Raw genomic sequence first — 24027 nt, 5'->3', positions numbered from 1 at the left:
TCAAGATGAGTTAGATTTAGCTCCTAGTCACTGGATGGACTTAAGAGAGAGTTAGATAGAGCTCTAGGGGCTAGTGGAGTCAAGGGATATGGGGAGAAGGCAGGCACAGGTTATTGATTGGGGACGATCAGCCATGATCACAATGAATGGCCGTGCTGGCTCGAAGGGCTGAATAGCCTTCTCCTGCACCTGTTTTCTATGTTTCTATAATGGAATCAAAGGATAAGGGGATAGAGCAGGAACGGGGTACTAGTACGGGGGCCAAGCTCATGTTGAATGGCGGTGCTGGCTCGAAGGGCCGAGTGGCCTACTCCTGCACCTATTGTCTATGTTTCTATAACAGAATCAAAGGATATGGGGAGAAAGCAGGTGCAGGGGCCATGCTCATGTTGAATGGCGGTGCTGGCTCGAAGGGCCGAGTGGCCTCCTCCTGCACCTATTGTCTGTTTCTACTACCAGTGGGTGTGAAACACTGCTTGCTGCCGTGGAAGTGGGGGGCAGGGGAAATAGAGGCTGCGTACCTGAGTCTAGGATGTGATTGTTGCGTAGATCAAGGAGCTGGATGGTACAGTTGAACTTCAGCAGGTTACCCAGCTGTGCGGAGTCCTGCAGCCCGTTCAGCTTGTTGTCGGCCAGAAACAGCTCCCGTAGCGTCATGTTCATCTTCAGGGCGGTTGCTGTCGGGAGGAAGAGCAAGCTCACAGTGAGACGCGGTTTGTGTAGGAGAGAACCGCAGACCGAGAAAAGATGCAAAATGCTGGAGGAACTTGGGTGGCACGGTGGGGTAGAGCTGCTGCCTCACAGCACCAGAGACCCAGGTTTGATCCTGACTAAGGGCAATTGTCTCGTCCTTGAATATGCTGCTGGCCTTGCCGCGACAGCGCGAGTTATAAATGGAGTCAAATGGAAGGGAAGACAGACACAAAATGCTGAAGTCATAGCCCTGTCCCACGGTATGAGTTCATTCCAAGAGCTCTCCCGAGTTTAAAAAAAAAAAATCAAAATCGTGGTAAGCACGGAGAATGAATGTAGCGGGTACATCGGAGCTCGGGGACGTCTCTTAGCGGCTTGTAACGTTAACGGCAGGTACTCGGGAAGACTCGCTAACGGCAGGTAAGCACGGGAAGACTCGTGAAGATTTTTTAACATGTCGGAAAATGTCCACGAGAGCCCCGAGTACCGACAAGCGGCCATTTCCGTAAATCTCCGAGTTGGAATCAGGGCAAACTCGGGAGAACTCTTGGAATGAACTCGTACCGTGGGACAGGGCCACAACTCAGCGGGACAGGGAGCATCTCTGGAGAGAAGGATTTTGTGATGTTTCGGGTCGTGGCCCTTCTCCAGACTGATCAATACAAGGGAGGTTAGTTTGTGCGATGGTCTGGGCTGCGTCCACAATTCCCTAAAATATCTTGCGGTCTTGGATACAGCTGTCCCCGGACCAAGCTGTGGTGCATCCCGATAAAATGCTTTCAATGGTGACCATAATCGAAAGTGAACTGAACTGAAATCTTGTGTAAGAAAGAGCTGCAGATGCTGGTTTAAATTGAAGGTAGACACAAAATGCTGGAGTAACTCAGCGGGACAGGAAGCATCTCTGGAGAGAAGGAATGGGTGACGTTTCGGGTCGACTCGAGACCAGCGGGATAGGCAGCATCTCTGGAGAGAAGGAATGGGTGACGTTTCGGGTCTCGACTCGAGACCAGCGGGATAGGCAACATCTCTGGAGAGAAGGAATGGGTGACGTTTCGGGTCGACTCGAGACCAGCGGGATAGGCAGCATCTCTGGAGAGAAGGAATGGGTGACGTTTCGGGTCTCGACTCGAGACCAGCGGGATAGGCAGCATCTCTGGAGAGAAGGAATGGGTGACGTTTCGGGTCTCGACTCGAGACCAGCGGGATAGGCAGCATCTCTGGAGAGAAGGAAATGGGTGACGTTTCGGGTCTCGACTCGAGACCAGCGGGATAGGCAGCATCTCTGGAGACCAGCGGGATAGGCAGCATCTCTGGAGAGAAGGAATGGGTGACGTTTCGGGTCTCGACTCGAGACCCGAAAAGTCACCCATTCCTTCTCTCCAGAGATGCTGCCTGTCCTGCAGAGTTACGGCAGCATTTTGTGTCTACTGTCAAACTAAAGGCATTCCTTCTTTCAAAGCCAGGAGAGCAGGCCCCCCCCCCCCCACACCGCCGATGGTAGGAACGATGACCGGACGCTGTGCCTTACCCAGGAGCATAAGTGGCCGCCCGGACAAGCTGGCGTTTTCCAGGTGAAGCACCACCAGGCTGCTGCTGATCCGCAGAGCACGAGCCACAAACGGCGCGGAGTGGTCAAGCAGCGGCGTGTTTCTGGCGTCCAGGTACTGCAGGCAGCTGGTCTGTGTCGTGGAGGAGCCCGAGATCAACATGAACAAGAATGGAAAATTATCAGCGGCATAGCTCGTGCAGACAACTATCACAGGGTGGAAATGTCAAGGACTAGAGTCTCCGCCTTGTAAGCTTGGGAGGGGGACGGCTGTGTGAGTTGGAGGCAGGTGCAGGCTGGACAATTAATATTCCCACTGGTTTATGACTGCATCTGCGATGAGCCAGAAAATGCCAATAGACAATAGGTGCAGGAGTAGGCCATCCGGCCCTTGAAGCCAGTACCAGCCATTCAACGGGGGAGTCCAGAACCAGGGGCCACACAGTTTAAGAATAAGGAGTAAGCCATTTAGAACGGAGACGAGGAAACACTTTCTCACACAGAGAGTTGATGAGTCTGTGGAATTCTCTGCCTCAGAGGTCGGTGGAGGCCTGTTCTCTGGATGCTTTCAAGAGAGAGCTAGATAGGGCTCTTAAAGATAGCGGAGTCAGGGGATATGGGGAGGAGGCAGGAACGGGGTACTGATTGGGGATGATTGGCCATGATCACATTGAATGGCGGTGCTGGCTCGAAGGGCCGAATGGCCTACTCCTGCACCTAATGTCTATTGTGTATTGTCAATGTGATCATGGCCTGAGGGTTATGGTCTGAGCGCAGGTATATGGGACTCGGGGAGATTATGTGTTCGGCACGGACTAGAAGGGTCGAGATGGCTTGTTTCCGTGCTGTAAATTGTTACATGGTTATATGGCTGATGATGGTGGGCAGTGGTCAGTGATCCCATTAGAGAATGCAGTAAAAGCAGAGAATACTCCGCACATCATTGTAATATTCTATCATGCCAAACAATGCCGACGCATCCTAAAGGAACAGACAGGAAACTCTTGGAATAAATTGGTAAAAAATAAACTTCCAAGGCCTTGGGTTTTCAATTCAATCTGACTTGTCAGTGGCCCAGATGAAATCAGCATTGGGTATTATACTCTGGTGCTGCTTCATGTGGTGGTAATGTCATAAGATCATAAGTGATGGGAGCAGAATCAGGCCATTCGGCCCATCAAGTCTACTCTGCCATTCAATCGCGGCTGATCGATCTCTTCCTCCTAATCCCATTCTCCTGCCTTCTCCCCATAATCACCGACCCCCGTACTGTATTGTCCACAGAGCACTGGGGTTTGGGGAAGGAAGGCAGACAAAAATGCTGGAGAAACTCAGCGGGTGCAGCAGCATCTATGGAGCGAAGGAAATAGGCAACGTTTTGGGCCGAAACCCTTCTTCAGACTTCAGAATGGGGAAGGAAGCAAGCCAATGAGCAAGTGGTGGTGTGTACCTTCCTCATCATGTGGGCCGCAGCCTGCCAGCCCCGCGTCCCGATGTGTTTGTTGAAGGAGATATTCAGCTGGGTTGCCGACTCGTAATATTCTATCATGTCAAATAATGCCGACGCACCCTAATGGGAAAGCACAGCAAAAGTTAGTTGCAAACTCTTCTAAAAAGAAAATAGGTAAAATGAAAGCTGGATCTTACTCTGATAGCCACCCCTCTGCCCAGTATAGGAGTAAGATCGTCCTATATGTGAAGGTTAGAGGCCCCTGACCTCCGTTTCTCCAGCTGGAGGAGTAAGATCGTCCCGTCAACAGAAGGTTAGAGGCCCCCGACCTCTGGAGGAATAAGAAGGGAAGAGATTGAACTTTTGTTCAAGAAGGAACTGCAGATGCTGGAAAACTGAAGGTAGACACAAATGCTGGAGAAACTCAGCGGGTGAGGCAGCATCTATGGAGCGAAGGAAATAGGCGACGTTTCGGGTCGAGACCCTTCTTCCGATTTTTTTTTGGCCATCCATCACAGTGAGGAATGTGGTGGATGTTCTTGTTAAAATGTATTTTGTGTGTTCTGTGGCTTTTTTATTAGTATGACTGACTTGGCAAATCAAATTCCTTGTATGTTGCAAAACATATTTGGCTAATAAAGTATGATTAGGATTATTATGATCACGATTCTCCTGCCTTCTCCCCGTAACCTCTGACACAATGCACTAATCAAGACCAGTGTAGATGGGGCACGTTGGTCGGCGTGGGCAAGTTGGGCTGACTCTAGTGTATAGGTTGGCATTGAGTTCTTGTGGGCTACACAGCACATGGGCCTACACTCACTAGAATCACACACCACCCACCATGTATATATCCAGCTGGGATCAGGGCAGGGGCCACAAAGGAGCTACAGTATTCATGAAGGGAAGGGCTTCATCTATGTGCCAGTTAAGCAGGCAGGAATCCATTACACAGGACACTCACAAAAACACACACACACACAACAATAGCAAGATACTTGTTTAAATTGGCAGCAATACAATTGTGTAGACAAAAATGCTGGAGAAATGGAGAAACTCAGCGGCTGAGGCGGCATCTATGGAGCGAATGAGTAGGCGACGTTTCGGGTCGAGACCCTTCTTCAGACTAGCCCCCCCGACATCAGTCTGAAGAAGGGTCTTGTCCCGAAACGTCACCTATTCCTTCGGTACAGTCCATAGATGCTGCCTGATCCGCTGAGTTTCTCCAGCATTTCTGTCCACATTCGATTTTTCCAGCATCTGCAGTTCTCTCTCAAACATTCTTAATACAATTGAAACCTGGCCCTAAAACCACCACCCACCATAGCATTAATGTACAATTACATGACGAAAGACAGCAGCCAAATGAAAAATGTGAACTAACAAATCCACAATGGAGGTTTATATATTGATAAAGATATTTAAATAGCTCACATCTTCGTCTAAGCTGGTTGCCTCCAAGTCCACCAGCTTGAACTGGACCCGTTTAAAAACCTCTTCCAAGGCCTCCGAACCTTTGTAGTCCAATTTCTCCCCTGAAAAAAAATAAATAAACTACCTTTGAATGAAACCAAAGATTTAATCAAGTGACAAATTCCCCAACCCAAAACACAAACTGCTGGAGCAACTCAGCAGGTCAGGCAGCATCTGTGGAGGGAATGGAAAAACTCAGTGGGCCAGGCAGGGAATTGAGAGACAATGGGTGAAGGACAGCTGGGGACGAGAGATGGGGCAGGAAAAAGCCTGGTAAATTATTTGAAGTGGTGTATTTTACTTGCTGCCTTACCCTTTAGATCCAGGCAGTCCAATCTCTGCGACAGATGATTAAATTCCTGCAAAACAGGAAACATGACCATTAAGTCGGGAAAAAAAAACACACTAACTGCATGTACACAGTGGACACACAAAAGATAGCAGATACTGGACTCTTGAGAAAAACACAAAGTGCTGGAGGAACTCGGCGGGGAGGGAACGGACAGAAAACATTTCGGTAAAACTGAAGAAGTCTTGACGCAAAATTGCAGAGGGTGGTGAAAATTGCCCAACGCATCACCAGTTCCTCGCTCCCCTCCATTGAGTCTGTCCAAAGCAAGCGCTGTCTGCGGAGGGCGCTCAGCATCGCCAAGGACTGCTCTCACCCCAACCATGGACTGTTTACCCTCCTACCATCCGGGAGGCGCTACAGGTCTCTCCGTTGCCGAACCAGCAGGTCGAGGAACAGCTTCTTTCCGGCGGCTGTCACTCTACTCAACAACGTACCTCGGTGACTGCCAATCACCACCCCCCCCCGGACACTTATTATTATTTATTCAAATCGTTTGCTATGTCGCTCTTCCAGGGAGATGCTAAATACATTTCGTTGTCTCTGTACTGTACACTGACAATGACAATTAAAATTGAATCTGAATCTGAATCTGAATCTGAAAATGTCACCCATCCATTCCCCCTCCAGGTGTTGCCTGACCTGCTGAGTTCCTCCTGTACGCCCGGTCAAACAGCACGGAAACAGGCCCTTCGGCCCAACTCGTCCAAGATACCCCATGGAAGCCAATCCCATTTGTCCACGCTTAGCCCATACCCCTCCAAACCTTTCCTGTCCTGGTGCCTTGTAAATGCTGTGATAGTGCCCTTCAACCACCCCTCTGGTGTTTAGCTGCCAGTGAGAGAAGGAGAGGGAAGAATGTTCCCAAACACTTCACAGTTTACGGCGAAATAAAACGTAACACAAGCTGCATAGGAAACTAGAGCAGCTTTTTAGTTTAGTTTAGTTTAGAGATACAGCATGGAAACAGGCCCTTCAGTCTTCGCCGACCAACGATCACCCCGTACACTAGTTCTATCCAACATACCAGGGACAATTTACAATTTACAGAAGCCAATGAGCCTGCAAACATGTATGATTTTGGAGTATGGCAGGAAACTGAGAAAAATCATGGGGAGGACATACAAAACTGTGTGCAGGATAGTATTAATGTGCGGGGATCGCTGGTCGGTGTGGACTCGGTGGGCTGAAGGGCCTGTTTTTGTGCACTATCCCTAAATGAAATTTAGAGGGAGAGTCCAAGACTATAACAAATTCACTCCCAGGCAAAGTTGATATGGTGCGATGGAAAGTCAGAGCCTGCGAGTCCACACACTCATGTCAGGGCACAGGAATTTGACAGGCTCGCATCACCAGTACACTCATGTGAGAAGGGGAATGTCACACGCAACTGTCACACGCCCCACAACAAGACATTTACACAGCAGATCACAAATTCTGCAGGAAGCCGAGGAGAGGAAGGGGCAAAGAATCCACTGCCGATGGAAAGAGGAAAGGAAAATATTCTTCTCAGTAGCAGATATCAAGAAGTTGTGGCTCTGAGAGTTCAGAAGCATTCAGAACTTTTAACATGCTTTTAATGTAACTGTAATTTTAATATAGATTGTAAATGGATCGGTTGTAATCATGTATTGTCTTTCTGCTGATAGAGTCACAAAATGCTGGAGTAACTCAGTGGGACAGGCAGCATCTCTGGAGAAGGAATGGGTGACGTTTCGTGTCAAGACCTTTCTTCAGACTTTCTCCTGACTGGTTAGCATGATAAAGAAGCTTTTCAATGTACCTCGGTACACGTAACTATAAACTGAACTCGGTGGTGAAGGGACTGCTTGGTACTGTGTGGTCTAATGGCCCTGTCTCATGGTACGAGTTCATTCAAGAGCTCTCCCGAGTTAAAAAAAAAAAAAAAAATCACACTCATGGTAAGCACGGAGAATGAATCTGTGGAATTCTCTGCCACAGAAGCCAGTTGAGGCCAGTTCATTGGCTATATTTAAGAGGGAGTTAGATGTGGCCCTTGTGGCTAAAGGGTTCAGGGGGTATGGAGAGAAGGCAGGTACAGGATACTGAGTTGGATGATCAGCCATGATCATATTGAATGGCGGTGCAGGCTCGAAGGGCCGAATGGCCTCTACTCCTGCACCTATTGTCTATGTTTCTATGAACGTAGTGGGTACCTCAGAGCTCGGGGACGTCTCTTAGCGGCTCGTAACGCTAACAGCAGGTAATCGGGAAGACTCGCTAACGGCATTTAAGCACGGGAAGACTCGTGAAGATATTGTTGAAAAATGTCCACGAGAGCCCCGAGTACCGACGAGCAAGAAGGCAGGGTCACGTTGGACACGGGCCAGACCAGCGCAATATTCACTGGAGCTGAGACAGACCCATATTTATAGCTGCTGTGTCAATTCTTGTAACCATGTGTAAACAGCACTCCAGGCACTCACACAAGCAGCAACTGTGTGCTCTGTTGACAAGCGATAAGAGAGGAATTGCAAAGACTTTTATCACCTGCAATGATTCGGAGGCTTGCGTCAAACCCACTGCCGCACCTAGATGTTGGAATGCAGGTGTTTTGTGTGGGCACTTAGCAACATGCCTCACTCACACACTGAACCTTTAGTTGCATAAGGAACGGCAGGATAGGGTTACCCAGCCTCACATGTCATCACTGCTCTGAACTATAACAGTCTATTATTACTATTGCATTTTATCTGTTTATTTACTGTGTGTATATATATGGTCTATGATGTATAGACACACTAAACCTTTATCTCCTGCTCTGTATTATGTTTACATATTCTGCGGTGCTGCAGCAAGCAAGAATTTCATTGTCCTATCTGGGACACATGACAATAAAACTCTTCTGACTCTGTTCAGTCGGGTCACAGATGATCCTTTACCTCAGCAATTCAACTCCCGCTCCCATTCCGAATCCGACCTTTCTGTCCTGGGCCTCCTCCATGGCCGTAGTGAGTCCCACCGCAAATTGGAGGAGCAACACCTCATATTTCGCTTGGGTAGTTAACACCCCAGCAGTATGAACATTGACCTCCTATTTCAGGTAGTCCCTGCTTTCTCCCTCCCCTTCCCAGCCCTCCCACAGCTCACTGTCTCCGCCTCTTCCTTTCTTCTTCCCCCCCCCCACCTCCACATCAGTCTGAAGAAGGGTCTTGACCCGAAACCTCACCTATTCCTTCGCTCCGTAGATGCTGCCTCACCCTCTGAGTTTCTCCAGCATTTTTATCGACCCTTCGATTTAGCTTAGTTCAGAGGTACAGCGTGGAAACAGACCCTTCGGTCCACCAAGTCCACACCGACCAGCGACCACCCACACACTAGTTATATCCTACACCCTGGGGACAATTTACAGAAGCCAATTATCCTGCAAACCTGCACGTCTTTGGAATGCGGGTGAAAACCGGAGAAAAAACAACCGGTTGCAGGGAGAACCTGCAAACTCCACACAAACAGCACCCGAGGCCATGAAAAGGGTCCCGACACAAAACGTCGCCCATCCCCTTTCTCCAGAGATACCGTCTGACCCACTGAGATACTCCATCTATGGAGCGAAGGAATAGGCTTCGACCCGAAACGTCGCCTATTCCTTCACTCCACAGATGCTGCCTCACCCGCTGAGTTTCTCCAGCAATTTTGTCTACCATCGATTTTTCCAGCATCTGCAGTCTTTCTTAATCACTGAGTTACTCCAGCACTTTTGTCTATGTCAGGATCAAACCCAGGTCTCTGCCGCTGTTAGGCAGCAACTCGCTGTGCTGCACTTATTAATCTCCAAAAACTCAACAAGAATGTGAAATTTCACCCTTAGTAATAGGAGCCATAACCTAGTTGTGTGATAGAGAGAGAGGGATCTTTTCATCTCAAGTCTTTGTCCCACCATCTACCAAACAAAACCACCCCCCTCATCTGTTTCCTCCTATCACTTGCCAGCCTTTGTCCTGCCCCCAACCTCTGACGTAAGACATGGGAGCGGAATAAGGCCATTTGGCCCATCGATCTTGACTGATCTGTTTTTGCCCCTCAACCCCATTTTCCTGCCTTCTCCTCTTACCCTTTGATGCCCTTACTAATCAAGAACGAATAAAGAATCTGCTTTAAAAATACCCATTGACTTGGCCTCAACAGCTGTTTGTGGCAATTAATTTGTCAGATTCACCACCCTCATTTCCAGCTCTCTTCACCCTCCACAATCAGTCTGAAGGTGGTCCTGACCTGAAACATCACCTAACCACGTCTTCCAGTGCTTCATACAGGAACAAGGAACCGCAGATGCTGGTTTACAAAAAAAAGTGCTGGTTTAACTCAGAGAGTCAGGCAGCATCCCTGAAGAACATGGAGAGATGACAATTCGGGTCAGGACTGTTCTTCAGACCCGTGTCTGTGCAGCCTGACCCGCTGAGTTACTCCAGCATTTCGAGCGTGTGCTTTCTTTCAGGTGGAGGAGGGGTAAGATCTCTGGGGTTCCAAATGGAAACGCAGCCAGCTTGCTTTCCAGCAACGGCTGTGTAAGGGCAGTCTCTCAGTTTCATGCCAGCCCTCCCATCTTACCCAGCGCTGATTAACAACAGTGACCTCTGGTCCCGTGTCCACTTAATGTCCACACAAATCACTTTCCATCAATGATCACTAAATCGTGAAGAGCAGAAGGAACAGGGGCTGACTTATGCCTTGCTGAAGCCAAGGCCAACTGCAGTTAATTTACTCTCCCCCCCCCCGCTGAGCTCAGCTATTACAGCACGGTCTGACCCACAACACTGCCTGCGATCAACATCAAAACACAAGGAGATTATTTAGCAAGTCCTGTCCTGTCTGTTAATTAAATATGGTTGATCTGTGCCCTGTCTCCGTAAACTTTTTCTCTCCTCGCCCCCCCACCCCCCCATCTCATTTATCCCTTAATACAGGTCGGCAAAAATTGTCATTAATCTCAGTTTGAGAGCTGACAGCAGACCCTGCAGTAGCTGCTGGAAGGATGTGTCCCACATTGTGTATTGAAGTGTTAAACCACTTGGATCAACTTGCCGCAACTAAGTGACCTTCACTGGAACAGGTCAATGAATTAAAGTAAGGAGATGATCAGTAATACTGACCTATGATTAGTACGGGTGTCGGGGGTTATGGGGAGAAGGCAGGCAAATGGGGTTCAGACAATAGGTACAGGAGTAGGCTATTTGGCCCTTCGAGCCAGCACCGCCATTCAATGTGATCATGGCTAATCATCCCCAATCAGTACCCCGTTCCTGCCTTCTCCCCATACCCCCTGACTCCGCTATCTTTAAGAGCCCTATCTAGCTCTCTCTTGAAAGCATCCAGAGAACCGGCCTCCACTGAGGCAGGGAATTCCACAGAGAGGGAGAGATAGATCAGCCATGAATGAATGGCTGGGTCGGCTTGATGGGCCGAATGGCCTAATTCTGCTGCTCTCAATTATGAACATGAAAATATGCCAAATGACCCAAGATAAACTAGGGTCAAACACTCAAATACAATAAGGGCTCGATCAATATATGCTGCTCATCTCTCTCATCATCGTAAAATTTAATACAATTCGAATTTCTACGCAATTGTGCGTGGCATCTTATCCCACCCGCCCCCCCCCCCGCCAGGGAGTGCTGGGAGTGTTCAGGCTTACTTGGATCTGTTTGAGCAGCTTGTTAATCGGCTTGCAGTTCAGCTTCTGACAGGCCTTCCTGTAGGCAGCAATAATTTCTTCCACCGTCACGTTCTGAGCTGCAGAAGAAACACACAGGGGGGCTCATCAACTCCATAAAACAAACCATGTTCATCAATGCTTACAGGGCGTGTCAAATTGGGTGTTGCTTAGAAGTATAAATAACACTGGGTGGCGCAGCGGTAGAGTTGCGGCCTCACAGCGCCAGAGACCCGGGGTCAATCAGGACTACTGCCGCTGTCTGCACGGAGTTTGCATGTTCTCGGGTGAACAGGACTGACTTTGGTGCCTTCCCTCACAGCGGGATTCTGCTGTGTGGGGATGTTTTTATGTTGAACTCTATCGTGTTTGTGTTCTTTATTTTTATTGTATGGCTGTATGGTAATCACATTTCACTGTGCCATCCGGCACATGTTGTATCTAGACTGTGTGGGTTTTCTCCAGATGCTCCGGTTTCCTTGCACACTACAAAGACGTGCGGGTTTGTAGGCTAATTGTCCGTGGTGTGTAGGATGGGACTCGTTTACGAGCGATCACGGGTCAGCACGGAGTCGGTGGACCGAAGGGCCTGTTTCCATGCTGTATCTAAACTAAACACTCAGCAGGTCAGGCAGCATATCTGGAAAGCCAAACACAGTTGACATTTAGGCCAGGCGACACCAACGGAAAGAGAAACAGTTAATATTTCAGGTGGAAATGTTAAGGTTTTTACCTGAAACTATAACTGTTTCGTTTCCCATGGATGCTGTCTCACCCATTGTGTATTTGAGGCTGTTCACTGTACCTTGGTGCACATGCCAATAATACACTAGACTCAACATGCTGTTATACAGTTCAGTAGTGAGCAATTGCTGTACTTGTCAGAGGTGGTAAATAAAATGTTTATGTTTTCTGTCTCCCTTTTACATATACCTGCGCTCACAATCGTGAATAAACCAGATTATCTCATCGCTAATCCTTTCACTGTAGTTGTAGTACATTAGCAAGTCAGTCTGATCAGCCATGAAGGCCGGACCTGTTAAGATCAGAGGGCCGTTGTGGTGAATGAATTATTGAAAATGGTACCCGGAGGACGACAAAATGGCAAAGCCCGTGACTCATCAGGGTTCTTGAAAGGAAGCTTATGTAGGCGCTGAATGTGAAACTGACTCGTTAAAGTGTGCCAAAGCCAACTGTACCATTGAGTGGAAAAGATGAGTTTAGTATAAGGTAACCTGATGATTCAGTCTGCTGGCAATGGCTGGCATGTGACACACAATGTTTGAAGAAGCTGAACCTTTCTGCTTTGCCGTGCCTGGATATGTTTAGTTTAGTTTGCCACGTGTACCAAGGCACAGTGTAAAGCTTTTCTGTTGCAATAGACAATAGACAATAGGTGCAGGAATAGGCCATTCGGCCCTTCGAGCCAGCACCGCCATTCAATGTGATCATCCACAATCAGTACCCCGTTCCTGCCTTCTCTCCATATCCCCTGACTTTAAGAGCCCTATCTTGCTCCCTCTTGAAAGTATCCAGAGAACCGGCCTCCACCGCCCTCTGAGGCAGAGAATTCCACAGACTCACCACTCTTTGTGAGAAAAAGTGTTTCCTCGTCTCTGTTTTAAATGGCTTACCCCTTATTCTTAAACTGTAGCCCCTGGTTCTGGACTCCCCCAACATCGGGAACATGTTTCCTGCCTCCAGCGTGTCCAAACCCTTAACAATCTTATATGTTTCAATAAGATCCCCTCTCATCCTTCTAAACTGCAGAGTGTACAAGCCCAGCCGCTCCATTCTCTCAGCGTATGACAGTCCCGCCATCCCGGGAATTAACCTTGTAAACCTATGCTGCACTCCCTCAATAGCAAGAATGTCCTTCCTCAAATTAGGGGGCCAAAACTGCACACAATACTCCAGGTGTGGTCTCACTAGGGCCCATAGTCAGGATCGAACCCGGGTCTCTGGCGTTGTGAGGCAACAAACCCAGGTGATGGTGAACCTGCGGTGAACTAAGAGCTGGGAAGTATTTGCATTCTAAATTGTTGCATCTTAGAAAACTATTCTATTTATCGTAAGTTCCAGAGAAGTCAGCTTCTAAAATAAGTTACACCAGATCAATATTTCTGTTAATAAGTTGTTTAATTACATTTCTCTTGTACTCACTCACCCATCAGCTCTGCTTGTGCCTGTTTGCACTTGGAAATCTTGATCTAAAGTTAGCAAAAGATGGAGATTACATTCAAAGGCTATCAGAGCCGGCTCCAATTGGAATTGTGAGCAACTTAACTAATGTTTCACAGTGACTTGCAAACGCAACGGGTTGAAAAGACATTTCCAATCAGTTCTACTGAGCTGCAATGATTGTTAGAAGGCATTCTTCACTCAGCAGTATCACTCACGTGACATTATGATGGTCAGGAGAGTTATTCTATAATTAGTTGTTTGGAAGAATGCTGTAGATTCAATGGAGGGGTATCGTTCTTCTGCAGCACAACAGCAGACAGTTCAAAGTCCCGTTCAAGCAGTGAATTTGCACAAACTCCCTGCATCAAGAGTGCTCTATACCCTGGTCACCCCCTCTCCCATCGGGCAAGAGGTACATACTTTGAAAACAACCTCCAGATTCAGGCACAGTTTTTTCCCGGCTGTTATCAGGAAACTGAACAGTCCTCATCATCAGCTAGAGTGGGTCCTGAACTCCCATCTATCTCATTGGAGACCTTTGAGCTATCTTTAATCAGACTTTATCTTGCACTAAGGTAGACAAAAATGCTGGAGAAACTCAGCGGGTGCAGCAGCATCTATGGAGCAAAGGAAATAGGCAACGTTTCGGGTCGAGACCCTAATTCAGACTTCTTTATCTTGCTCTATCTGTGTACCCTTTATTCTTTACCTGTACACTGTGGAATGCTTGATTGTATACATGCGTAGTCTTTTGTTTCACCGGATAGCATGCACACGCAAGCTTTTCACCGTACCTCAGTACACGCACAACAATAAAGAAAACAATCCCAAAGCGGCCTGCAAAAAGCCCTTGGGCCTCGACCCAAAACGTCGCCCATTCCTTCTCTCCAGAGATGCTGCCTCACCCGCTGAGTTACTCCAGCATTTTGTGTCTGCCTTCGATCTAAACCAGCATCAGCGGTTCTTTCTGACACATCTTTCGGGGTTATACGTAAACAACAGTGACCTGATTAAACATGAACCGTGGCTGCTGCTTGGCCGTTCCCCTCCGGCTGGGGAGGCTAAAAATAGAGCCACGTGCTCAGGATAAAGGGCACAGCATCAGGACTGAAATACAGAGGCATTTCTTTACAGAGAGGGTTGGCAATCCCAAGGCATTCTCTGATCCAGGCAGCTTTAGTTTTGGAAACAGACCCTTCGGCCCAACCGAGTCGCGCGGACCAGCATTCACCCCGTACATCAGCGCTATCCCACACAGAAGGGACAATTTACAATTTCACCAAAGCCAATTAACCGACAAACCCACACGTCTTTGAAGTGCGGGAGGAAACCGGAGTCCCTGGAGAAAACCCACGCTGTCGCAGGAAGAACGTGCAAACTCCGCACAGACAGCACCGTAGTTAGGATCAAACCCGGGTCTCTGACAGCAACTCTACCACTGCGCCACCATGCCAAGCTGTAGATGATCAGTCATGGAGTATTTTCAAGGACAAAGACTGATAAATATTTAGACGCCAAGGAACCGAGGATCTTGCAAGAAAATTACAATAATTCAGCCACGGTCTTATGGTTCAAAAAGATCAAAGATCTTCCTCTGGTTTATATTTGCATGCAACACGTTTTCTTTCTATGTTTCAAATGCTACTCCTAGTTTATTGATATTAATACTCATCGTCTTCTTATTTACAACATATAGCACAGGAACACACCTTTCACCCTACTATGTTTGTACTGAACATGGTGGCAAGTTAAAGGGACACACAGAATACTGGAGTAACTCTGCGGGACAGGCAGCATCTCTGGAGAGAAGGAAATGGGCGATGTTTCGGGTCGAGACCCTTCTTCAGACAGATGTCAGGGGAGGGGGCTGTGGACGCCCAGTAGGACCAAAAACAAGAGCGGATGAGCTTCTAGCGAGCCAACGGCCATCCACACTTCAGTAGAAGTTGCGATCACTGTCGTACTTAGCATTGTAAAGCACCATTGATGTTTTCAACGATGAAGATGATGATGATCAGAAACACGTACATCAGAATCCCTTTATGGGCTTCTTGTCCTCGCAGAGTCAGTCAGCCACCCATAATTCATACTATCTTGCTCATTTCAACATTGGAAGTGAACTGCACTGAAAGTCGCACTGATGAGCCCCGATTTAACATGCTCAGTGCTGGCGAAGCAGTGGCTTTGTCAATGCTGCTGCTCTTTATGCTTCTAGCCACGCTGCCCCAAGGGGCAGGTTTCGCAATGATAAAATGAAAGAAAGAAAATCAATAAAAAGAAAGAATGACGACACAGTGGCAATGGCATAGGACTGGCGGACCTGAGCAATTCTGGATTCATTAAGCCTTCCTAGAGCAGGGGAAACAATGAAATTAATCCACAATAAGGCAGCCGCAGCAATAATGGTGACTACAAAACCTACCAACAACCATAAAAACACGTTGACTTTATGAATGTCAAATAGGGGGTGAAATGTTCTGTTCCTACACAGGTCTGACCTACATGCAAGCCAGATTTGTAGTAATCCTCTCTGAAGTAATTCACCAATCCACTCGGGCCTACCAAATTGCTACAATGATTCCCCGACTTGGCCTTGGCACGAAGGGGTGGGTGATAAATGTTGGCCTTGTCAGCAGCGTGTAACAAATCAACATTCAAGAGAGTTTAATTGTTATGTGTGCTGCCAATGCAACAATTACATTCTTTATTGCACAGGTTAACAGGCCAGTAAATAACACTAGTTAACAAGCCAGTAAATAACACAGAGATAATATCATTAGTTTTCTTTTATCAATAACACAACAGTAACACTAGTGGGGGGGGAAAAAATCAAAGCTTAGTGCAACCAAAGAGTTCATAAAAGTTAATTGGCCTCTGAAATTTACCCATAATATGAAGGAAAAATAGGATAACAAAGGACAAGTGGGAACAGGTGATAGATGGTCGGCAGGGACCCAGTGGGCTGAAGGGCCTGTTTCAATGGTTGTATCTCTAACCAAAACCTTGGTGCAGCCAAGGCTAAGGCTCGGTGGGGAAGGACCACAGTCTAGGGTCCTTCCGCTGCTGGACATGGGGGGCAGGGTGTGGTGGAGACCCCCCTCAAAATAAGGGAAGGGATTCCACGCCAGAGGGCCACATGAGTGGCATGGGTGGGGGGGTAAATTTGTGAAATGTGAGCAATGTGTGTAAACAGTATTGAATGTTTGTATAGACTCTGAAAATGTTGGATGAATTTTTTTGTATGGTTTCTGTATTGTATATTTATTACTTGAATAAAGTGCATTTTGAAATTTTAAAAAAAGTACCTCTAAACAAAACTACAGCAAGGTTTATAGTTGCTGACGTCAATGTGGTATTCCATTCACCAACATGCTGTGAATTAATTAAAACCCCACAGAGAACATAAACTAAATGAAGAATCCCATTTCTGACATGTATTGTGTAGGAAAGAACTGCAGATGCTGGTTTAAATCGAAGATAGACACAAAATGCTGGAGTAACTCAGTGGGACAGGCAGCATCTCTGGAGAGAAGGAATGGGTGATGTCTTCAGTCTGAAGAAATGTCCACCGTTCCTTCTCTCCAGAGATGCTGTCTGTCCCGCTGAGTTACTCCAGCATTTTGTGTTTATGCATTGGTCAATTTAGTGGCAAATGCTCAGACCAGGCGTTTTCCTCGACTCGCTGATGCGGCCAGTGTCATGTGGGCACCGCACCGCTGTCTCTCGACTGCAGCGGCCATCGCAGCCCAGCAACTCCAAGGCCCAGGACGAAGGAGATTACAAACAGTGGTGGACACTACCACTGGTATTGATTTCCCCACCATCAAAGTTAGAACAAAATACTGGAGGAACTCAGCGGGCAAAGCAGCATCTATGGGGAGATGGAGTAGGCGATGTTTCGGGTATGAAGAAGAGTCTCGACCCATCGAAGAGATCCATAAGTGATGCCGTGTCAAAAAGGGCGCCTGAATCATCGCGGATCCACACCACCCTCTCATTTCACTCCATCAATCTTAGTCTAATGTGGTTTGAAACGTACGCATGTTAGTGATCTGACCCCATCCACTCCCGCACCAGGCAATGGGTTCCAGAGACTAACCTTTCTCTGCAAATATAAACAGGTTGTTTTTCCTGTTGCATTTAGCTCTCTGGTGCATCAAAGGGATGGGTGAAGTTTCAGTTCAGGACACTTCTTCAGACCAGGTCCCAAGCCGAAACGTCACCCATCCTTTTTCTCCACAGACGCTGCCTGACCCGCTGAATTACTCCAGCACTTTGTGTCTATCTTCAGTACCTGCAGTTCCTATCTACACATTTAATGTCTCAGGGCCCGATGTACAGACTATTTCCATTTTGGTTTTATTTCAGATTTTCAGGATTTACAGACTTTTTGCCTTTTGTTAAAAGTGAATATATCTGGCTCCTTGCACATCAGATTAGGAACTGTGCCTTGAAGAGAGACACCAGTTGATCGAGTGTGTATTTATGGACAGCACGCAGTTCCCCAGAGCATTCCTCTCTAGTCACCAGGCAATGGATCGGTTTATGGAAAATGAAAAGATTAGCAAAAGCTAGACAAACTGGCGCTTCTGAAGCATCGTTCATGATGACACAAGGCAACATGAATGCAGCACAGTGATAAAACTGCAGTCTGTTGAACGGCCATAATAGACAATAGGTGCAGGAGTAGGCCATTTGGCCCATCGAGCCAGCACCGCCATTCAATGTGATCACCCCCCACCTCCCCGAGTTCACAGTGACCAACAACCACCCTTATACTAGTTGTACCTAGAGACAAATCACAGAAGCCAATTAGCCAACAAATCCACACATCTTTGGGGTGTGGCAAGAAACCGGAGCACCTGGAGGAAACAGGGAGAATGTATAAACTCCATAAAGGCAAGACCCGTAGTCATAGCCCTGTCCCACGGTACCAGTTCATTCCAATAGCTCTCCCGATCAAACTCGTGGTAAGCACGGAGAATGAACGTAGCGGGTACGTCGGAGCTCAGGGACGTCTCTTAGCGCTAACGGCAGGTAAGCACGGGAAGACTGGTGAAGATTTTTCAACATGATGAAAAATGTCCACGAGAGCCCCGAGTACCGACGAGTGGCCATTACCGTAAATTTCCGAGTTCGAATCAGGACAAACTTAGGAGAGCTCTTGGAATGAACTCATACCGGGGGACAGGGGTATAAGAATCAAACCCAGGTCTCTGGCTGTGAGGTTGCAGCTCACCCCTGTGCCACATTAACCAGTTTGATCAAACTTTAATTGAGGAATAAATATTGCACAAAACACAAGAACAGCTTCCCTGTTCTTCTTTAAAAAATTGCCATGGATTTAAAAAAAAAAACCATACAACTGACACAGCAGATAAAGTCACCAAAAGTCTCTGAAGGACAAGCCACACTGCAGCCAGCACTCCTTCTGACCCAGCCCGCAGCATTCGTCTAAATCTTAAGTCTCACGTTCCCTAGAATGGGCGTTGAACACACATTCTTCTGACTGGGAAGCAAATATGTTTACACAGGGAGCCACAGGTTGTGAACCTGCTGACTAACATGTCAGGCAGTGACAAAAATCAGGTGAGCTACTGAATCCATGTTCAACCAATCTAGTGTAGGAGGGAACTGCAGATGCTGGTTTCAACCAAAGATAGACACAAAATGCTGGAGTAACTCAGCGGGTCAAGCAGCATCTCTGGAAGAGAGGAAAGGTGGCGTTTTGGGTCGAGTCTGAAACGTCACCTCCTTTTTCCAGGAATGTTGTCTGGCCTGAACCAGACAACCTTTTTGTAAACCTGCCTTGTTTCTACTCATTACTAGTGAATCATCTGGTCTGTGATGAGGTACCTACCTCATCTCAGTGAGACACAATGCTTGTCTAGACCTACAAGAACCAGCACCTTAGAACAAGGAAACAGCATGGTAAAACTACTTTCCCCTGCAGGGCTGTGACTTTTTTTTATCACTGCAGTTAAGCTGCAGAAAACATACAGGTTTACAGCATTATAAGATGGGTTCAGACCCAAAACGTCACCTATTCCTTTCCAGAGATGCTGCCTGACCCACTGAGTTACTCCAGCCTTTTGTGTACATCTTCAGCATTATAAAACCCGTCCTTCACTGCTGATGGAGAAATGCTACCTTGGCTTCTGATCAATGACTGCTTCTTGAAACTCCTCTCCCTCTTATGTAAAAAAAAAACAGTTTAAATGTCGCACAACAAAATCCACATTCAGTGCAAGATTATGTCGCAACCGTTGCGTAAATTGGGCTTGTACTACAAAGTAAAGGGCCTGCAGAAATTGCGTAAGGATCTCAAATCGAAACGTCACCCATTCCTTCTCCCCAGAGATGCTGCCTGGCCCGCTGAGTTACTCCAGCACTTTGTGTCTACCTTCAGGCTCTCTATTTAATTCCTCATCTGAGAGATGGCAGCTGTGCTGGTGTGGGTCCGAGAACATAGAACGGCACAGCACAGAAACAGGCCCTTCGGTCTACAGTGTCCTTGGTAAACATGCTACAGTGAAACTAACCCCCCCCCCCCTCTGCCTGCACAGGATCCATATCCAGCTGTTTGAGAAGGAACTGCAGATGCTGGGTAATCGAAGGTAGACAAAAGTGCTGGAGAAACTCAGCGGGTGCAGCAGCATCTAAGGAGCGAAGGAAATAGGCAACGTTTAAGGCCGAAACCCTTGGGTTTCCAAGGAAATAGGCAATGTTTCTATTTCCTTTGCTCCTTAGATGCTGCTGCACCCGCTGAGTTTCTCCAGCACTTTTGTCTCCCATCCATATCCAGCTATTACCTGCATATCCATGTGTCTAAAAAGCCTCTTAAATGCCACCACCATATCTGCCTCCAGCGAAAACCTCGACAGTGAGTTCCTGGTCCCCACAACTCTTGTCCTTAATTTCCACATCCTTTGCCCTTCTGACCTTAAAGCTACGACCTCTAGTCTTTGGGGAAAAAGGTTCAGATTTTATATTCTATCTCTGGCTCTCATCATTTTATATACTTCTATTAGGTCTCCTTTATGCTTCTGATATCAGCAGAACTTTATTTTTCATTTTTAGGAATACAGAATGGAAACAGACCCTTCGGCCCAACCAGTCCGTGCTGACTCACCACCAATACACTAATTCTATCCCATGGGCTAGGGGCAATTTACAGAAGGTTATTGACCCACAAACATGCGTGTCTCCCCGTAGGTTTCCTCTGGGTGCTCCTGTTTCCTCCCACATCCCAAAGATGTGTGGGTTTGCAGGTTAAGTGGCCTCTGTAAATTGCCCCTTATCTGTAGGGAGTGGGTGAGAAAGTGGGATAACATAGAACGGGTGCAAACTGATGATCAATTGGGCGGTGTGGACTCAGTGGGCGGAAGGGCTGGTTTAGTGCCTCATCTGAGAGATGCCTCAAACTTAACAAACGCACCTCACATGTGGGTTCAGCATATTAAACGGGGTTAATAAAGAAGGAAAAGAGCAATTGAGAGAAATAAAATACATAAAGTGTTGCGGGTTTTTACCGTGTCTCCAGGGGTCTTTAGGTTCCACTGCACCAGAGACGATCGCCTCGTCTGAGGGGAAGGTGACCCTCTTCACTGCCTGCTTGCCCCGCCCGTCCGCTGGTGGTGAGGGCAGCTTGATGTCGACAGCCTGCTCTGTGCCGGGGAGATCCAAGGCCAGCGGGTGGGGAATGTCGTTCCCGAGGGGGGAGAGCATGTCCAGGGGTACCCGAGGGGGGGCAAAGTGCCCCGGGCAGTCGCCGCATGGTGAAGTAGACACCCCGTCGGTGCCCGCTGCCGTTTGCAACGGCCCCTCGCGGCTCGATTCACTTTCCACACACTCCGGCGCCCGCCCCTTGTCATTGCTCTCTGCTTCCAAAACCGATTCCAAGTCCTTGTTGGCATCCTGCTCTGCGGCAGCCTGTCCGTTTGTGAGGTTATCCTCCTGCAGCACAACACTCAGCAAGCTTTGGTTCTCTCCCTCTCTGCTACTCCGTTGAATGCCACTCTGAACAGTTTCGTCTTCCAACACTGCCTCCGTTAAAACGTCCTCTGAAAATTTCTCTCTCCTGCCAACCGTTGATATTTCCTGCCTTCTCTCTTTCTCTTCCAGTGTCTCCCCCGTCATGCATTCCTTCTCCAGACGGTTCACCACAGGTAGTCCACACTCTGGGGTAACTCCTTCTACTTTCTCCACTGCCACTAGCTCTGTGTGCCCGTTCTCCCCCACTCCTCGTGACACTCCATCCGGCTCTGGCGCCTTGTTTTCAGCCACACACTCTGTGTCCGTGCTGCTTTCACCCAAAATCGGCAACACCATCACTCCGTCCTGCACCACTGCCTTCTCCCACTCCTCGCTTTCCAGCAGGCAGTCACCTGTCCCACCTCTTGCACTCTGTCCATTTTGCAAGTGAACAATGTCTTGCTCACCTTCTGTGACTTGTGATAGGCTTCCGTTTACCTCCATTTCTCCACAGCACTGGTGGTCCCCACTTCCAGCCCCGTACCCTTCGTCCTCTTGTAAGGCGTCATAACTAACTACATGACTAACATACCCTCCTCGCTCTTCAGTATTTGTGTTGTTCCCTTGAAGATGCAACTGCTCTTTCACATGCCTGTTACAAGGTTCCATCATTCCCTGACCAGCCTCGTCCAGATTGTTATTACTCTGACTGTGATAACAGCCCCCTCTCAGGTTAGCATTATTACTTTGCTGGTGGGGTGGGCCCTTAAGATGACCCCCACTGACCCTCATCTCCTGATCGGCCTCTCCCAGGTTGTTATTCAGCGGGCTGTGGCAATTGCCCACCACCAGGTTGGCGTTAGTTTCTTGCCCACAGTCTTGGCTTCCGAGCGCGCTGCCCAGGACTTCTCCTGCAGTATTATTACACCTGTCCGCAGCCAGACCAGCCGCATCCCTGGGCTCCAAGGGCTGGCTTTCTGCTCCAGGGGCATCAGTGGCCTCCATGCCCCTGGACACTGGACGTGGTCCGGTGCCCCTGGACACTGGGAGGCCCTTATCTCTCTGCCCCAGGGAGGGTGAAGGTAGAATGGTGAAGGTAGACTCAGAGTGCTGGAGTAACACAGATGGTGGATGGTGCCAGGAGCTCAGGTCTGTAGCTGGAGGCTGGGGGTCTCTGTAAATCGACCCCCACCACCTCAGATCCTCTTGTTGCCCGGGTTTCAGTGGTCAACCCCCGGGTCCCAAGAGCTGGGGACCCCGGTAACTGACCCCTCTGGTGCCCGGGGTCTCTGCCTCTAATCCCCGGGTCCACAGAGCCCTGGTCCCGCTGTTGCTGCTGATAGTATCGGGCCTAGTGAGCGCTCGCTTCTTCCCCCGAGTCCGGGGTCTCTCGTACCACCGCTGCCCGGGTCGTAGTGACTGTTCCCCCGGGGTCCACAAAGCCCTGGTCCCGCTGTTGCTGCTGATGATGTCGGGCCTAGTGAGCGCTCGCTTCTCCCCCCGAGTCCGGGGTCTCCCGTACCGCCGCTGCCCGGGTCGTAGTGACTGTTCCCCGGGGTCCACTGAGCCCTGGTCCCGCTGCTGGTGATGTCGGGCCTAGTGAGTGCTCGCTTCTCCCCCCGAGTCCGGGGTCTCTCGTACCGCCGGTGCCCGGGTCGTAGTGGCTGTTCCCCGGGGTCCACTGAGCCCTGGTCCCGCTGTTGCTGCTGCTGATAGTATCGGGCCTAGTGAGTGCCCGCTTCACCCCCCGAGTCCGGGGTCTCTCTCGTACCGCCGGTGCCCGGGTCGTAGTGACTGTTCCCCGGGGTCCACAGAGCCCTGGTCCCGCTGTTGCTGCTGCTGCTGCTGATGATGTCGGGCCTAGTCAGCGCCCGCTTCTCCCCCCGAGTCCGGGGTCTCTCGTACCGCCGCTGCCCGGGCGTCAGTGACTGTTCCCCGGGGTCCACAGAGCCTTGGTCCCGCTGCTGATGATGTCGGGCCTAGTGAGCGCCCGCTTCTCCCCCCGAGTCCGGGGTCTCTCGTACCGCCGCTGCCCGGGTTGTAGTGACTGTTCCCCGGGGTCCACAGAGCCTTGGTCCCGCCGCTGCTGCTGATGATATCGGGCCTAGTGAGCGCCGCTTCTCCCCCCGAGTCCGGGGTCTCTCGTACCGCCGCTGCCCGGGTTGTAGTGACTGTTCCCCGGGGTCCACTGAGCCCTGGTCCCGCTGTTGCCGCCGCCGCTGCTGATGATGATGTCGGGCCTAGTGAGCGCTCGCTTCTCCCCCCGAGTCCGGGGTCTCTCGTACCGCCGGTGCCCGGGTCGTAGGGACTGTTCCCCGGGGTCCACTGAGCCCTGGTCCCGCTGTTGCTGCTGCTGATGCTATCGGGCCTAGTGAGCGCCCGCTTCTCCCCCGGAGTCCGGGGTCTCTCGTACCGCCGCCGTGCCCGGGTCGTAGTGACTGTTCCCCGGGGTCCACTGAGCCCTGGAGTCGGTGTCGCCGCCGCTGCTGATGATGTCGGGCCTAGTGAGCGCCCGCTTCTCCCCCCGAGTCCGGGGTCTCTCGTACCGCCGCTGCCCGGGTTTGAGTGCTCGCCCGCCGGGTCTCGGGTCACGCCGACGCCGCTGTCGGTCCCCGCGGCCCTGGAGTCGCCGTCACCGTCGCCGCCGACACCCCGAGCCCGACTAGTCGACTACTCGCTCCCTC

The 24027-nt window shown here is 49.3% G+C and overlaps 1 protein-coding gene across 1 annotated transcript in view; it reads right to left on the bottom strand.

Annotated features, from left to right (window-relative positions):
• The window catches only part of LOC129714100 (protein phosphatase 1 regulatory subunit 37-like), a 32408-nt gene extending 8857 nt beyond the window's left edge, over positions 1–23551 (bottom strand). The window contains exons 1-7 of the mRNA XM_055663568.1: positions 20902–23551; positions 11168–11265; positions 5479–5524; positions 5127–5227; positions 3693–3812; positions 2225–2375; positions 522–677 (exon numbers count right to left, since the gene is read on the bottom strand). Of these exons, the coding sequence (XP_055519543.1) occupies positions 522–677; positions 2225–2375; positions 3693–3812; positions 5127–5227; positions 5479–5524; positions 11168–11265; positions 20902–22348 (2119 nt within the window). The 5' untranslated portion in view covers positions 22349–23551. The remainder of the gene's footprint in view (positions 1–521; positions 678–2224; positions 2376–3692; positions 3813–5126; positions 5228–5478; positions 5525–11167; positions 11266–20901) is intronic.
• Positions 23552–24027: the final 476 nt, after the last annotated feature.

The sequence above is a fragment of the Leucoraja erinacea genome, chromosome 38, assembly GCF_028641065.1.
Source record: "Leucoraja erinacea ecotype New England chromosome 38, Leri_hhj_1, whole genome shotgun sequence".
Classification (NCBI taxonomy): Eukaryota; Metazoa; Chordata; class Chondrichthyes; order Rajiformes; family Rajidae; genus Leucoraja; species Leucoraja erinaceus.
The sequence above is the reverse complement of the archived record's forward strand: the minus strand, read 5'-3'. Positions and strand labels throughout refer to the sequence as shown.